This window comes from Canis aureus, chromosome 5 (genome assembly GCF_053574225.1).
Source record: "Canis aureus isolate CA01 chromosome 5, VMU_Caureus_v.1.0, whole genome shotgun sequence".
Classification (NCBI taxonomy): Eukaryota; Metazoa; Chordata; class Mammalia; order Carnivora; family Canidae; genus Canis; species Canis aureus.
Window position 1 is genome coordinate 17,513,101 of NC_135615.1, and position 17,036 is coordinate 17,530,136.

General features: G+C 41.2%; 1 protein-coding gene and 1 long non-coding RNA gene across 8 annotated transcripts in view; one reads left to right on the top strand and one right to left on the bottom strand.

The window, feature by feature from the left end:
* Positions 1–3,010, bottom strand: part of LOC144313748 (uncharacterized) — a 102,112-nt gene extending 99,102 nt beyond the window's left edge. Inside the window, exons 1-3 of one of the 2 annotated variants that reach the window (XR_013379380.1) lie at positions 2,884–3,010; positions 2,641–2,770; positions 1,494–2,514 (exon numbers count right to left, since the gene is read on the bottom strand). This is a non-coding gene — a long non-coding RNA (uncharacterized LOC144313748). Of the gene's footprint in view, positions 1–1,493; positions 2,515–2,640; positions 2,771–2,883 lie in introns of those variants that run through there. The other variant, XR_013379379.1, reaches the window with a different exon arrangement.
* A 130-nt stretch (positions 3,011–3,140) lies between these two features.
* LOC144313749 (outer dynein arm-docking complex subunit 2) overlaps positions 3,141–17,036 on the top strand; it is a 251,252-nt gene continuing 237,356 nt past the window's right edge. For 5 of the 6 annotated variants that reach the window (XR_013379382.1, XR_013379383.1, XM_077896982.1 and 2 more), the window contains exons 1-4: positions 3,141–3,233; positions 7,220–7,480; positions 13,540–13,697; positions 16,552–16,744. Coding sequence is in view for 4 of the 6 variants with exons in the window: in XM_077896982.1 (XP_077753108.1) it covers positions 7,257–7,480; positions 13,540–13,697; positions 16,552–16,744 (575 nt within the window). In the remaining 2 variants the exon portion in view is untranslated. Of the gene's footprint in view, positions 3,234–7,219; positions 7,481–13,539; positions 13,698–16,551; positions 16,745–17,036 lie in introns of those variants that run through there. The other variant, XM_077896985.1, reaches the window with a different exon arrangement.

The window sequence follows — 17,036 nt, forward strand, 5'->3', positions numbered from 1 at the left end:
AGTGGCCTTCCTTTTAGTCCAGAGATTTGGAATATACTTTAATGGGGTCCTTTTTTTCCCCAGCACCCAAACTTAGATCACCTAGTTCTGCTAACAGAGTGCCTGGCATGTGTTGGTAGCTAAAAGAATGCATTAGTGGAATAAATGAAGGTCTAGAAGGTTAGAATCTAAGGAGAAGGAGCCATTTCATTTATGGACCATGGGCCTTGCTCAGAAATGTACCACTGAGAGATATCTTTGCACACAGGAAGGCAAGTAGAACTTTTTGATTACTAGTCTTAATCTATAATAGAAGGTAGGAGCTGGCAAACTTGGTCCTTAGAACTTCACACAATTTTCTATCATCAGAATTTCTGTTGAAATCTCCTGAAACATTCCATTGAGAGGCAATCTTTCCCCTTAACGAGACTTAATCTTATCACAGTACAATCTAAGAGACTGCACTTTCCTGCAAGCCTCATGAAGTTGCGTCTGTCTGGTCCTTTCCTGACTGAGGGAGGTATCGGACATTCAAACAGACCTTGCCTATCACCTTCTCATGGTTGTAGCCTATGAATGCTTCTCTTGGCGGTTTCATGCCAGTTGACTCTGCTCTAACACAAGAGAATGGGTCCCTGAGACCTGCAGACTTTTTTGTTTACATAATATTATGTGTTGAATTGTGTCCTCCCTAAAATTCATAGGTTCAAGTCCCAGTATCTCCTTATGGAAGACAGACTCTTTACAGAGTTCATTAAATTACAGTGAGTTAATTAGAGTGGAGCCTAACCCAACATGGCTGGTATCCTTAGAAAAAAATAAAATTTGCATAGAGACACGTATACAGGGAGATGTCATGTGGACATGAAGATGGCCATCTACAAGCCAAGGAGAGAAGCCACGTAGTGTGTGGTATCTTGTTATGACAGCCCTAGCGGACTACACACAGAATCTATGCTTCTACAGAGAAGCTGAGTTGGTCTGAGCCAGGGGCTTGGTTTCACAGAAGCATATTTAGCTGACATAAAGTTGTCAGAAAGGGCCAAAAAAACTCTCAAATCTTTTCCAGAAGTCCTTTGGCAGACTTTCTGTGAAGCTCCATTGGACAGAACTGAGTCACATGTGCATACTTTATGAAGACAGCGCTTGGGAAGGCCCTCTGCTACAGCAAACTTCTGCGTGTGCTCGCACTGTTGAAGGTTCTTTTCCCAAACACAGCCGCTTAGAATCATACATCTGGTTCTATCAACTATATTCGAGGAAACACAAGCTTCACGCTTCTGGTGCCTGGCTCAAAAAGATTTTGTCAGGTAGAAAGGCATCTTTGATTAGGTGATTCACCAATTTCACTTTCTACGTGTCACTCTTCTAGATCTTAGGGATACAGACTTGAAGGTCTCTATTTCATGGAGTTTACTGTGGAGGTAGCAAACAGTTAATGACAGCTGGTCAAGACAAATCCTCCTGGGAGGCTTCTTTAGTTTGGGTGGTCAGCACTCTCTGAGAAGTATTCATTTAAACTGAGAGTTGGAAGGTCAGCCAAGTTAGTACCAATATGGCAAGGAAGAATTAGAAGAAGCCAGCTGAGAATTCTACAGATTTACATATCATTACATGCTTTTTTTTTTTTTTCTTGGACAATCTCGAGGCTAATAAATTCAAATTTTGCCATCAGATTAAGCAATGGTAGATTGTGACATTTGGCATGAATTTGGCAAATGAGAACACAGATACTTAGATCCTGGAGGGCACTGGCTTTTGCAAAACCTCCTGAATTTGTAGATCTCTGGCTAGTTTCTATGCTGGGCTCAGTAATGCTCTCTTACATTATACAGCTGATGAAAATGTGCAAGTGACATAAAGCACCCAAAGAAATTTTCCTGCTCCATGAGTATTCTAGCACCCCTCTCTGAAGGGTGGATTCTGATCCTCACCAATGTGTGACCTGCATCACTCTAGAGGTATGATGCTGTGGTTGTCTCCAAGAGCAATCTGTTCATTTTGGGAAAGGGCTCCCTTCAGATGAGATGAGATGATATATGCTAATATCTATTAGCATATAATAATCCTTTCTGATTCACTGCAAGTCTAGGCTTCTCTGGAGGCAGAGGCTACTTTAGGCAAAATGGTTCCATTTCCAACAACTTTTATACTCTTAAAAAAAAAAAAAAAAGGAAAGGAAAAGAAAGAAAGAATCCCCAGAAAAGCCTAATCTATTTCATTTCTCTCTGCATCTGAAGAAGAAAGGCTCCACTTTTAAACTGGGACAATATAATATCCTGACATCTAATACCCTAACATCATCCATATCTGAGTCTTTGGCTTTAGGGAAAGAATCCAGTTCTAGTTCCTAAACACTCCACCACCCTAAATTATCTAGTACACGGCCCTAAACACTCTACCCACAAAGACAGTATGCTGTTCTTGCTCTCTTTTATTATTTTTTCCCCAAATATTTTCTTTTCAGCCCCTGCTGGTTTCTCACTGCTGGGACTCTTGTTGATAGAAGTATCTACTGGTGTGGTTAAGGCCACGCTGGTAAAAAGTAAAAAGGCATTTAAAAACATGAGGAAGTGTTCTCATTTCATTCCAATTCTCTGAATTAGACTAATAAAGAGCAGTTTCTGCTTTTCCAGTGAGTACTGATGTATGCCACCAAACCTGCTTTTTGGACAAGCACACTTAGGCCTCGGCTACCCCGTGGGAGGCCCTGTGCCATTCTGAGAACTCGGCGAAGATTGAAGGTACATAGAACAGCACAGGGCACACAGCAGCACACCTGCCCAGGAACCTACGGAGACACAGAAAACGCTGTTCCACGAACATTTTCTATTCGCTGTCCTATTAAACTGCTACCCCAAACCCCCACCGCGGGTGGCCTTATTTAAGGTCAGCGTTTCCCACCTGGTGGAGAGAGGCAGGCCGCGTCCTCGCGGAAGGAGCCCGAAAGGAGGGGACGAGCGGGGAGCAGCGGTGGCCGGCGTCAGCGGAACCCCGCGCGGCGGGGAGTCACCGGGGCGGGCGCGCAGGTCTGGGCGGGCCCCGGGCGCGCTCGCACCGCGGCCGCGGGCGGGGGCGGGGGCGGGGGCGGGCTCGGGCCTCCCCTCCGCGGGGCGGCGACGCTCCGCGCGGCGGGGCGTTGGGTGTTTACCGCGCGCCCTAGCAACTGGCGGGCGCGCGGCTGGCGGCGCGGGGCGCGGGGCGCGGGGCGCGGGGCGCTGGGCGCAGTGCGGACGCGGAGCGGGGCGCTGCAGGTGAGTGCGGCCGTCGGGCGCAGGGCGGCCGCCGGGGACTCGCCGCCGCCCCTCCGCGCCGGGCCCCGCCGCTCCCGCCCGCCCCGCGCAGGGGTCCTTGCAGCCTAACGCGGCGGGGTTCGAGCAATGGGGGCCTCTCTCGCCCGCTCCCCTCGTCTCCTCGGGCCGCGGCCCGCCCTGTCCCGGCCCTCTCCCTCCCCTCCCCTCCCCGCCGACCCCCTGCCCGGGCGCCTCCTGCTCCTCGGCTCCCGAGCCGAGCCCCTCTCCGCGGCTCAGGCGACTCCCGGCGCCTCCCCGTCCTCCTACCCTCCGCCCCTGCAGCTCGGCCTCCTTCCACCTACCGTCCTCCTCCCTGCGCCTTCCTGCCGGCGCCCCCTGCCCCCTCACCCCTACAGACTGAGCTCCGGCTCCAACGAACGCCTGTCGCCGTCTGCTCGGTGTTTTCACGCAGGCTTGAAGTGTACGTGGATTCAGGGCCCTGCACATGCCAGTTCTGAAATTCTGATTTTTCTGTAGCTTCATCATTCCCAGAATGGCACGTGTATGCGCTGTGACTCCCAATCCGTGTTACCAGCCACATTTCTAGATCTCAGCGTGGATGCTCACCTTCCCTTAGCTCTGTTTCTGCTCAAGCGTTACAGAAATTATTCACGGACGGGTTTCATTTTTTTTAATGCTACGGGAAGCTTGCAGCTAATCCTTAAAAAAGAAAAACAAGCTGTGTTACAGTGATTTGATTCGGACAGAAAATGAGTAGAATAATAGACAAAATGAATATAAATGATTTTCCATTTATGAGAACACGTGCACAGAAACTTTTCTCCATTTAATCATTAAACTTTTTAACAGTCGCACCTTAATTCAAAGATACTTACTACATATTCATGTGTATTCGTTGTAACTGTGGTTCTTAGGCCAAAAGGACTCCTGGATTGGCAGTGGGTAGAAACTGGGGAACAGCCTGTTTTGATTAAAAAAAAAAAAAAAATTTAGTTTTGTATTTTTACCTGAGTTACACAGACCTTTTTTTTTCTTTTTTAACACCCCTGGGACTAGTGGAATAAATACGGTTCTCCTGCTAAATGAGGCTATTAGAAATGTCCTAGACTTAACATGAAAAGCTTTAGATTACACTGTTTTCTTTTTGTAATTTATTCACTTATGCCTACAGAGTACTTCTTTCTCTTTCTCTGTCCGTCTGTCTCTCTCTTTTTTTTAAAAAAGATGTTATTCATGAGAGACACAGAGAGAGGCAGGCTCCTCACAGGGAGCTGGATGCAGGATTCGATTCCAGACCCAGGATCATGCCCTGAGCCAAAGGCAGACGCTCAACAGCTGAGCCACCCAGGCTGTCCCTCTTTCTTTCTCTCTCTGCTCTCACTCTCATTTTTAAAGGCTTTTTCTACCTATCTTGTTCAAGATTTTGATCCACTTTTCCCCCCTAATAATATTTTTTGCCTTCTGGGTTGTCCCAGACCCTCCTGAAATTTTCTTAGACCTCAAATCAAGCCTGTTCATTGTTGCAGCTCCTGCCTTTCCAGATTTAGAAAAACAATTTGAAGAGATACAAACGTGTTATTTTTGTATAGAAATTTATCATGATGAAGACCTTTTTGCATTTCTTAGCTCTTTTTAAAGTGTCTTTCAGGAAGTTGCTGTATGGGGTGTTGACTGCTGCTACAGTCTTATATAATCTATGTATGTCCACATTTTCCTTTTAAAAAGTACAAGAAGGAAATGATACACATGTTGTAGTTTTATAAGACCACTGAAACAAGTGGTATGCTTAAGATTAAAAATAAATTGTGCACATAAGACTTTCTATATGTGATAAAGCTGTTTGCACTTATTCTTAGCTTGCACTTACTCTCTTAATACTGGCAAACTCAACAGTGTTACTGATGTAAGCATCAGTACAGGCTTACATGTTTGGAATCAAGCAATAGAAACAAACTACTAGAATACTAAAATAAATGCACACAAAAAAATCTGTACCCTAATTGTATATATTTTATAATTGTATGTATTTGTATATATAAGTATATACACAGATATAAAAATATATATACCTATTTATGTACACATATATCAGCCATTCTCAGCCCTGAGAACTATCATTTTTTATAACAAATATTTTGTAATGCCTTCTTTGCTACTCCAAAATCAAAATCCTAGGTAGTAATTCTACATGTGTGCATAGTTTAAATGTAGGATAAGATATCTTTAAATGTAGATAGGATATCTAGATCAGTGGCTCTCAGTGAGGCAGTACTCATAACTCAGAAGTATTATTAACCATATTTCATTATCAAAATGATATTGGCTACTTCCTGGGACCCCAGGATCATACCCTGAGCCCAAAGGCAGACACTCAACCACTGAGCCACCCAGGTGCCCTGATGTCTGACATTCTTGGTCCTAATCACTAAATCCCAATGATGTCCCCTAACTGTAAAGTAAAGGAAAATTAAAAGGTAAATAATTGCAATACAATAATAGTATGTAAATACTCAGGTACCACTACACTAGAATATGTAGTGAAGTAGTCAGGTGCTCCAGCCTTACATAGAATTATATACTGTGAATGCAGTAGCTCCAAATGCAGGCTGATGTAAACACATCATTGAAACTTAAATTGTGTGACCAGCATGGCCATCAATGGTGTGATTTTCCAAAATACTGAGCTCTTGGTAGACTTCCATATAAGACAGAATATATACAACCTTCCTTCGACTTACATGATAGTTGCAATCCTGGAAAATTCAGTGTATGTCAAAACTGTGGAAAAATTACTTTGTGATTGTAAAGTGGAGTTAGATTCTTAGCGCAGGTATTACTTATCTGAAGTTTTTCGCCCACCAGATGCCTAAAGAGTGTAGCATAATTCTGTCTGGGGACTGTTGTGCACATTGCAGGACATCAGACATTATTTTTTAAGAGTTTATTTATTTATTTATGAGAGACAGAGAGAGGCAGAGACATAGGCAGAGAGAGATGCAGGCTCCCTGTGGGGAGCCTGATGCGGGACTCAATCCCAGGACCCGCTCCTGGGACCCCAGGATCACACCCTGAGCCAAAGGCAGACTCAACCACTGAGCCACCCGGGTGCCCTGATGTCTGACATTCTTGGTCCTCATTACTAAATCCCAATGATGTCCCCTTCCTATCATTTTGATAATGAAATATCCTTAATAATACTTCTGAGTTATGAGTATTGCCTCATTGAGAGCCACTGATCTAGATATCCTATTACTAGATTTAGTGCAGTACAAAACCCAAAATCCCCAAGTCATTTCCGAAGGGTCCTGGTACTTCGGAGCTTTAGTAATAATGGGGGAAAGCTAATTCTATTCTATATTTAACTTTATCACCATTCTAATATTCTGGAAGGAAGCCTTTCATGATCCTATTAGTGAAAAATCAAACAAGTATAGACTATCAGGGAAAAAAAAGCCTTAAATGTTCACAGTGAGAACTTGCTTGCTAACTCGGCTTTTATTCAATGTTGCAGATAATGTTCTCTTTTTAAAGAAAGTCAGAATAACAGAGTTCAGTTTGACAGCATGGTTCTAAATTATGCACTGCCCAGCCCAGAAGAGCCTTTGGCTCCAGCAAACCTGTTGGACCAAAGGCCTTGATGCCATCTTCCCCCAGCTCTTCCTTCCACTGTTGGGAGTTTTCTGTTTCTGTTTTCTGCCCAGTTATTTGAGCTTTTCTTTCTGGGGCCCAGGGAAATGAGAAAGTTATTTGCTTAGGGCAAATAGATACTAGAAAATCCAAGTGCCTGTCAGTTTTACTTAGAGCTAGCCCAGTAAAAATGAATATTTCTGTTGCATTAAGGAGCAATTTGATGATTAAAAAAAATTGACCACTAAGATTAAGAAGCAGAATATGTGTTGGATGGCTTAAAGGCTTGAAAGTGAGAACGGTTCCAGGAAAAAGGTGATTGCCATCCTGTGTTTCTAACTCTTTCCACTCTGATGCAGGGTGTGTGGTGAGCTCAGATCTGAGCATTGACTGAGCATGGGGGTGGCTCTGACAAGGTCTGCACAGTGGACTGCTGCTGGATATGGGACCAGAACCCTGGAAATTACTCCACTGAATGAAGTGATATTGAAAGAAATTGTGATGTTTGTGGAGAGTTTTATCTACAAACATCCTCAAGAAGCAAAATATGTTTTTGTAGAACCACTTGAATGGAAAACAAACTTGGACCCCTCAGCATTTGAATCAGGATATATTGTCAGGTAAGCTGGTAAAGAGCTTCTAGAGTTTAATGTCTTTATTGTACATATTTTGATAAATGAGTTGTAGGTTTTGGGCAAGTAATTTAACATCTGTGAATCTCAGAAATATTCTGACCCAGGAATTGCAATCAGGAGGCACTCTGCTGAAATCTGGGAACATTCTGTTTAGCACAACAAAATTATGTATGTATGTATGTATGTATGTATGTATGTATGTATGTATGTATGAGAGAGAGAGAGAGAAGATGAGCAGGGGCAGGGGCAGAGGGAGAAGCAGACTCCTGGCTGGGTAGGGAGCCAGCCAGACACTGAGCTCTATCCCAGGACCCTGAGATCATGACTTGAGCCAAAGGCAGACCCTTAACCGACTGAGCCACCCAGGTGCCCCTAATTATTTCTATCTATCTATCTATCTATCTATCTATCTATCTATCTAGATTTTATTTATTCATGAGAGACACAGAGAGAGAGGCAGAGATACAGGCAGAGGGAGAAGCAGGCTCCCTACAGAGAGCCTGTTGTGAGACTCAATCCCAGGACCCTGGGATCATGACCTGAGCTGAAGGCAGATGCTCAACCACTGAGCCACCCCGGTGCCCTGGCACTCCTAATTTTTAAATTTTGATTTGAATTTCTTTTGATAGGGGATGCATTCTTGAGTTCACCACACTCCAACAATTGTTGTTGCTTTATGTTTGGGCTTTCCACTCATCTATACAACCCTACAGGTGTCAGTAGGCATTGGTTTTGTGACCTCTGCTATAGGCAAAATCCCTTCTGGTATTAAAATCTATTAATTCCTGGGGAGTGGTAAATTTCCCTCAATATATGGGAGAGGCTAATTAGCAATTAGCATTGTCCTCAAATGAGAACCTTCCAAATCTGAGATTTAAGAAAAACCTACCTCTACCTCAAACAGGGAGCTGTCAACTTAGCTCTAGAGAGCTTAGATAAAAAATATATATGTATTTATATAAATGTAATCATAATTATATAGGAGTAATTGACATTTGCATATGTAAATCTTTTTTGTTGGTTTGGTCAGCTTCAGTTTATTTTCCACTTTCAGGCATCGGGATCCTCTTTTCTGCCACCGTGTTCCTCCTTAATTTTGCATATGAACTTTTAAAGTGTGACATTATCAAAGACAGGTCACTAATCAGTCAAATCTTCTTATAGATGCCTTTTCCACTTTTTCCCTTTGGGATTATTTGTGAGAATAAACTCTGAATTTCATTTTTAGTACTGAAAAACCTTTTTTGAACTGTATTTCAGGAGTGTTTGGTTCTGTTGTCATGCTCTACCTTCTCTCTGAATTTCCTGAAGCCTTTTTCTAAAATTGTATTTTATTTCTAACTCTGCCTATGGTCACTTCCTCCCAAAGTGCTTGTCATTATTCATTGCTCCCACTTAAGTTCAGTGTAGTGTCACATGTTGTTTTTTCTAACCTTTGAAAGATGAACTCATCTGCAAAACCATATAGTTCAAAAACATATGAACTACTTAGTACAGAGATGGATTTAAAGCAGATGTCATAAGAGTATCAAGAGCGTCATTGTATCTTACCTCTATTTATTTTGTGTTCCAAGGACAAACATGACCACATCTGCAACCTACTTAGGTGGGCTGTTACACATACCTCAATCATATCACTGTTTCTCTTTCTTTATCCTTATCCAATTGCTTTTTGCTCTATTTCCATTCTTATACCTCTGCATACAGTCTTTTTTTTTTTTTTCATACAGTCTTTATGCATAGAGGTCCCTCTTAAGCAGGAAGTCTCAACATTTTGGCACATATATGTTTTGAACCAACTACCTCTTGATTGTCTTCCTTCTGTCAAATTTACTGGACACCTTTTCCTTGGGCCAGTTTTTCTATCCATTATTCTTATTTCTGACTTTTATTGGTGATATCTTTGATGTCGGAAGGGAAAAGAGGGTCTGAAAGTAGCATTTGTTGTAGTTGAAGGAAACCATGCCATTGTGGCTGGATGAAAACCAGGTGGGTACTGATAGTCCTGAAGAAGGCAAAGGATACAGCTGAGATTTTGGTAGTTATGGAAAATTCTAAATGTTTACACATCCAAGTCTTGACCACTCCCCTTGCTCTACCCCCACCCCCCCAAACCAAAGAACTGTCAGCAACCCATAGCCACTTGGTATGCTGTGTCCACCAACATAACAAAAGTGATATAGACCAGAGATGCCCTCAATGGCTGGAAGAACGTACCATTAAAAGAGTCCCGGCTACCTCATTCTTTGCCCTTTTGTACACATGCACTGTTCTTGCTTAGGCTGCTGGCCCTTAGGACACCTTTTATTCATTTATTTAAAGGGTGGAGGGTCAACTGCTGTCCTTTCAGATAGGATTCAGCTCTGTAAGTCCACATAAATATGGATACCTAAGTCATCATAAAGGCTTTGAGTTTGGAGCCTCTGGATGCATTTCTACCAAACCACAATATTATTGGATGTTTTAGGATATTTCTTCTTCCTCTTGGGACTATATGTTCTCTCAGCCTTTTGTTCCAAAACAAGTCAGTTTTATTTACATGGAAAGTCTGTTGAAGTAAGTAAGCTACCCTCTTTTGTTGATCTCTTTTATATTCACACTTGAGGCCTCATTTCTCATTTGATGTTGCACATCTCCAAATGTACTCTTTGCGGCAGTCCTTAAAAAATTGATCAGCCTTCTTCTGAATTAGGCTAACAGACATCTGACATTGAAACTGATCTGCTCATCATGCACTGAAAAAAGGTTTTACATGTCATCACCCATCTTCTTTTGTGCAGATCATTGTTGAGTAGATAGGCATGGCACTGTCCACATGTTAGATGACTTACTCTTTTCTTTTAGAATCATTTCCAATGTACAACCCTTCATTCTATAATAACACTGGTCATCGTCTTTCCGTGTTCATTGTTTTGGGGAAAATAACTCCACTTTCATTCTAATGGAAATCATAGGTCTCCTTGTATTACCATTTTCAATTGCTTTTGTTCTTATCAGACAGAATGAGATAACTAATCTTTCTAAAACACTCCAGAATGAAACCCAAGTCCACTGTAAGCTAAGGACAAATGACACCCTTCAATGATTAACACCATATGGTGGTGGTATACAGAGCTCAGTTGCTTTGACTCATTAGAATGTAGCTCAGGAAATATAAAGACTGGATAAGTGTTCAGAATCACTTAGTGACAATGTTATTATCAGTTCTTTTCTTTTTTGGTAAAATTACAATTTTGACTCATGTCAGCTTTAATACTGTGATATTTTAGCTTCTAATGTCTCTCTGCTGTCTCAATGATATGTCTGAGTTGGGACAAAATTCTCTCCTGGTAGGAGTGCTGTGTAGATGAGGAGTTTAGCCCCGAGCAGTGACCCTCTTCCCCCTGTCCTGCCCACCGCCCTCACAATTCATACCTTTCTGATTCCTAGTTTTCTTTTTTCTTTTGTAAATCTCTACAGGCATCTTTTTTATTGTTGACTTCCCAATACTCCTTGGTAATGGGCATTGTTTGATCCTTTTACCTTCTTGTTCTAGTTCTCTTATCAATGTCATGAAGGATCAGTTACATGATCTCTGATCTTAAAATTGTATTGTTTTATGAGATGATAATTATTATGTTTTGGTAAAACTTCTTTTCTAAAAGATTTTATTTATTTGAGAGAGAGAGAGAGAGAGAGAGAGCAAGCAGATGGGGGGGTGGAACAAAGGGAGAGGGACAAGCAGACGCCTCACTGACTGTGGAGCTCAACCAGGGCTTGATCTCATGACCCTGAGATCACGACCTGATCAGAAACCAAGAGTCAGACACTTAACCAACAGAGCCACATGGGTGCCCCATATTTTGGTGAAATGTCCAAGTTATGCTATTAAAATCGATGGCCATAACGTTTGTTACTTGAGCTCTTTGTTTTTTGTTCCTGAGAATTACTAACTAGTTTTGCAACTGTAGCTTTATATCTCTTGTTATTTTTTAGGCTCATTTATTGAGTAATTACTATGTTCTGGACACTAAACTAGACACTGGGGATGAAATAAATGTGACATTTTTCTGCTCTCTCACCTTATAGCATAAAGCTATAGTATTTTCAGCTGCCCTCCACAATTACAGTTTGAAAGTCTTTTGATCAGGTCAGTGGATTTCATTTGCAGCACATTTATCTTGACCTCACAGGATGGGCATAGTATTTTTTCTTTCCAAAATCTCTTTCTTCCAGTATTAGAAACTGCAAACCCCGAAACAAACCTGCTCTTCCACATCCTCCCTGGAGCTGGCATTTAGTTCCTACTGCTTTGCTGAGTTACAGGCTTCAACTGGTGGGAGCAATGAAATATGTGTCCTGTGCCCTTGACTTCTCCCATATCTTACCAGGAGTTTCACCTTCTCAAGTTCAGTGGCTTGATATTGTTGGCATTCAGTCAGCTTATAACTTAGTCTTGTCATCATCCACTTAGCACATGTGACCAACCCGGCACAGACCTTTAAGAAATCTCAAACCTGAAGACATTATTCCAAAAGCTTTATTTTAGAGAAAACACACATTTTGTATACAACACACATCACTGGTCAGCCTAGAAATCTTCTATTCATTTATTCCTCTTCTATTTATTGAGTACCTTCTGTGTACAATTACTATGTAAGTTACTTCCTATGTGAGTTACTATGAAAGTTACTGCTGGAAGAACAGTGGGAAAGCCTGTAAAAGTCCCTGTGTTAGCCTCCTATTGCTGCTGTAACAAATTTTCACATACTTAGTGACTTAAAATAATGCAGATTTAATTTCTTAGGGTTCTGGAGGTGAAAAGACTAAAATAAGTGTGTAGGGTTAAAATCAAGGCGTTGGCAGGGCTGTGTTCCTTCTGGGGGCTGAAGGAAGATCCATTCTTGTCTTCTCCAGCTTCTGGAGGCCACCTACATTCCATAGCTTCTGGCTCTGTGTTACTCTGAACCCTGTTTCCATGTCACGTTGGCTTTTCTGACTTGACCCTCCTGCACATTTCAGAATAGTCTTCCCATCTCAAGATCCTTAACTTAATCCATCTGCATGGTCTCTCTTGCCCATGTAAGATAAGGCATTTGTGGGCCTCGGGTGTTAGGATGTGGACATCCGTGGCAAGCCACTAGTCTGCCTCCATGATCTCTATCTTCTTCCTTTTCTAGTGAAATCGTGCTGGTAGTACATCTGAGTCTGAGTCTGTCAGGTTTACTTTTTCTGATGAACTGGCAATACACCACATCTGTTTATCTGCCTTACAATTTAAAATATGTTAGATCAGGTCTTAAGAGGAGAGCAGTTTTTCCAGGGATATCCATATCTAATAAAAACCTAGGTAGCTTAGTTAATGTTGTACGTGGTAGAAATCTATAGAAATATCACTGCCGTAAAAACATCTTAATATTTCTTAAATGCTGACCTAAAAAAATAATTAAAATGGGCAGAAAGACAAATCTAGGAGACCCAGAAATTTCTGATCAGGAAAAGTCCATTTAGAAAAACTGCTTATTATCCTAAAGTAAACCAAATTAGGGGGTTTGGAGTGGGAAAACAATCCACAGAGGGAACCTAGTTTGTCTCTCTCTCTTTCTCTTTTTTATAGCTTTTTGTTCGTAAACACAGAGTAGCCAAGAAGATTTCTAACCACTAATTACTGTGGTGTAAACTTTATAAATAAAATAACTTTAGAAATCCCCAAAACATGAATGGTCCTGTAGAACCAGTGATTTTTTTAAAGTTGTCCAACACATTGTTAGAAAAACAAAACCAAAAACTGTGATTGAGTTCATGTAAGTATTCAAGACATGGCTTAAAATGTTCTTCCTGGGTATATCATGTTGCTAACTATGGTTGCTAATAAGCCTGGGAACTTAGGGATCTGAGTGTGGACAAATGAGGAAAAGACATGAGCTTTTAACAAGAAGTACTTATATTTTGTGTTTTATAATGAGCCAGAGGGATGATTTGTCAAAATGTCTTATGTTTAACTTCACTAGCATCCAGGTAACCTTAAGATTTTATTTATTTATTTATTTATTTTTATTTCCTAGTGAAACAACAGTCAAGTCAGAAGAAGTTGATAAAGATGGGCAGCCTTTGCTGTTTCTCTCTGTGCCACACATTAAGATCAGGAGCTTGGGGCAGCTGTCACGTTTGCTGCTTATTGCCAAAGACAGAAAGCTGAAGGAAGCACAGGCTTGTATCGAAGGTGATATTTATGCTCCAGTCTATGACTTGAACTTTTAGAAACATAATCATGGGGGAGGGGGAGTTGCAGTCTCTTGAAAAAAGTTCCGTGACCTAAAAGGCAAAAAGTCCTATGTTCGACTTTGTAAAAATGTCATTCATTTTTCTTGGCTGAATGTCATGCTCATATCAAGTTTCTACTTTAAACTGAAAGGCCTAATACTTTACCACTAGCAAGCTTCTAGATTTCTAATTTTAGCATGTGGTTTAAAGAGAGGCTTCCTCACTTCTGGAAAGACCAGAGGCCTGTATCCTCTAAGGTCTACACAGGAGAGAAGACAGATTAGTGGGGCCTGCACCAAACTCCACCCTCTACCCTCAGGCCTGCTGTGACGGATGATGCTCGGTTTCCTCTAAAATGTATGCAGCAAAGATAGCCCAGAGTAATCTCACTTTCCATTGGTCTCAGTAATGTTCCTTTGTAGGTTGCATAGCTTTGTGGAGGTAGTTACATTCACTCAATGGGAAACGTTTTCCTCTTCATTAAGGATGTAGATTTTCATTATTGTCTAAGCATCTAACATGCGTAAAAGAATGTGACCAATTGCCTGGAGCAATTGTTTTCTGAATTTTTCTTATGAGTAGAAATACCTAACAGTACATAATGGTGTCATATACATGTTTTGCCTGTTTGGAATCATGTGACTAGAAGGACTCAAGCATGAGGTGCCTGGTCTTGCCTCTAATCATTCTTTGCTGTGTCTACTGCTATGACGTGGGAAGATGAACCTTTAAAAAAAATATTCTTTAGGATGTAAATCTTATGAGATGCCTGGGTGGCTCAGCGGTTAAGCGTCTGCCTTCAGCCCAGGGTGTGATCTTGGAGACCCGGGATCAGAGTCCCACATCGGGCTCCTTGCCTGCAGCCTCCTTTTCCCTCTGCCTCTGCCTGTGTCTCTGCCTCTCTCCCTATGACTCTAATGAATGAGTAAATAAATAAAATATTTTTTTAAAAAAAGATGTGAACCTTAGGACAGCAGCCTTTTATCTCTTGCCTACTCTTCATTATTAGGCTATCTATCTATCTATACCTCATAGCTACCCTGCTGAGGAGGAATGAAATCTTAAGAGTAAAGTTGAATTCAAGGAGGTTGGTAATAGCATTAATTTCAACTTAGTGCATGAACTTAATACATAGACTGGCTGCTATATATCTAGTTTGGCTAAATGTGTATCCTTTGCTGCATTTTGTCCTTTCTGTAAGAGCTCTAGGTACAACTCTTAGTTTTGGGTCCAGATTCCATGGTGCAGGGCAATTTGGGGGGCAGGTTTGTGTCTTTCCCCAGAATTCATATAATACCTTTTTCCATGAGTCTTAATGAGATGACTGCTGTAAGGATGATTGAGATGCTCAAAAAGTAGATGATTCCTAGATCTCTTTTCCCTGCCCCTCCCCTTGTGTGTTTTTTTCTAAGAAGCCCTAAGCCTTTTCTGCTATTTCCTGGTGCCAGAGTCCATCTCCCACTGCAGAGTTAATGCCATCACTGTGCTTCTCTCATTTCAATCAGGTGGAGCTTTCTGAACTAGTCCCATGGGCCTCCTTGTTCAAATACATATATATTTCATCTTATTTAAATTCCTCCTTTCCAAATATGGCTTTGCCCTCTTCTTCCTCACTTGCAACTACATGGTTCTTTGGCTTTCACCAAATTCTGTTTTAACCATCTCTAGAGTCTACTTTCACACCTATGTCAGCCTTGATCATGAATTAGTATTGGAGTTTTTCACTGTAACTTTGGTATGTGTGTGAGTACTGGCCAGATTTGTTTTTCCAACTTGAACATAAAAAGGCATTGAAAATATAAGCATTGGGATCCCTGGGTGGCGCAATGGTTTAGCGCCTGCCTTTGGCCCAGGGCGCGATCCTGGAGACCCGGGATCGAATCCCACGTCGGGCTCCCGGTGCGTGGAGCCTGCTTCTCCCTCTGCCTATGTCTCTGCCTCTCTCTCTCTCACTGTGTGTCTATCATAAATAAATAAATAAATAAATAAATAAATAAATAAATAAATAAATAAATAAATAAATATTTAAAAAAAAGAATATTTCTTAAAAAAAAAAAAAAGAAAATATAAGCATTTTGAGGGACCCCTGGGTGGCGCAGCGGTTTGGCGCCTGCCTTTGGCCCAGGGCGCGATCCTGGAGACCCGGGATCGAATCCCACGTCGGGCTCCCGGTGCATGGAGCCTGCTTCTCCCTCTGCCTGTGTCTCTGCCTCTCTCTCTCTCTCTCTCTCTTTCACTGCGTGCCTATCATAAATAAATAAAAAGAATTAAAAAAAAAAGAAAGAAAATATAAGCACTTTGAACAGGTGGAAAAGACTGGTGGTAGATCTTTAGACTGAGAAAACCATGCTGTTTTGGAAAGAAAGCATTTGTGAACACTAAGCCTCAGTGGTTACATACACACACACACACACATACACACACACAGTTCTAGTGATGATTCTTCTAAGGAGACCAGTATTTCTCTATCTTCAAATCAATTCTGGATACACTAATTGAATGACCATGCTGGACAATGCCCTACAGTCAATTAAAAAAAAAGAAAAAAAAAAAGAATATCTTGTTCTTTGTCTTATTAGAGATATGATATAGATAGATGATACTGCAGTACAAGGTAGAGAATCTCAAGGAGTACAAGAAAGTTCCTAAATGCAGTAGAATCTGAGAAGTTGAGATTAATTCAAATTGGGTCCATGAGAGAAAGCTTAATGAAGGAAGCACATTTGGGTGGGCTTCAGAGGACTTGTTAGTCATTATTTTTCTTACAACAGAAGACAAGAGAATCATTTTTATTTATTTACTTGTTTGATCAGCTAACAGAGATCCTGTAACAAACATCCTGGGTTTGGATTATAACACGGTGAAAGAAGACACATCCACAGTAAATATTCTTGATAAAATTACCAAAGATGAAGATCCTGAGAGTGAGATAAAGATGAAGGTTGGCATGCTGCTTAAGCAACTGGATCTGCACCTACTGAATCATTCTCTAAAACATATTTCATTGTGAGTCTTTTAGAAAAAAGAAACCTCTAAAAGTTAGTTACAAAAAATGCTTTCAGAATTTTTTTAAACATACACAAATTATAGGAGTTGTTATTGATTTAACAGTAGATTTTAGGGTATTGCATGGATATTTCTAATCCTAAAATGTAAAGATTTACTGTTAGCTTTGCTAGAGCTTTCTATGGGGTTTCACCTGATTCTGAGGACATGAAGTGGCCTTGTTATTTTCACTCTCCTCAGACAATTAAATAGATGGTTAAATAGTAATGCAAATATCATGTAGACTTTGTAA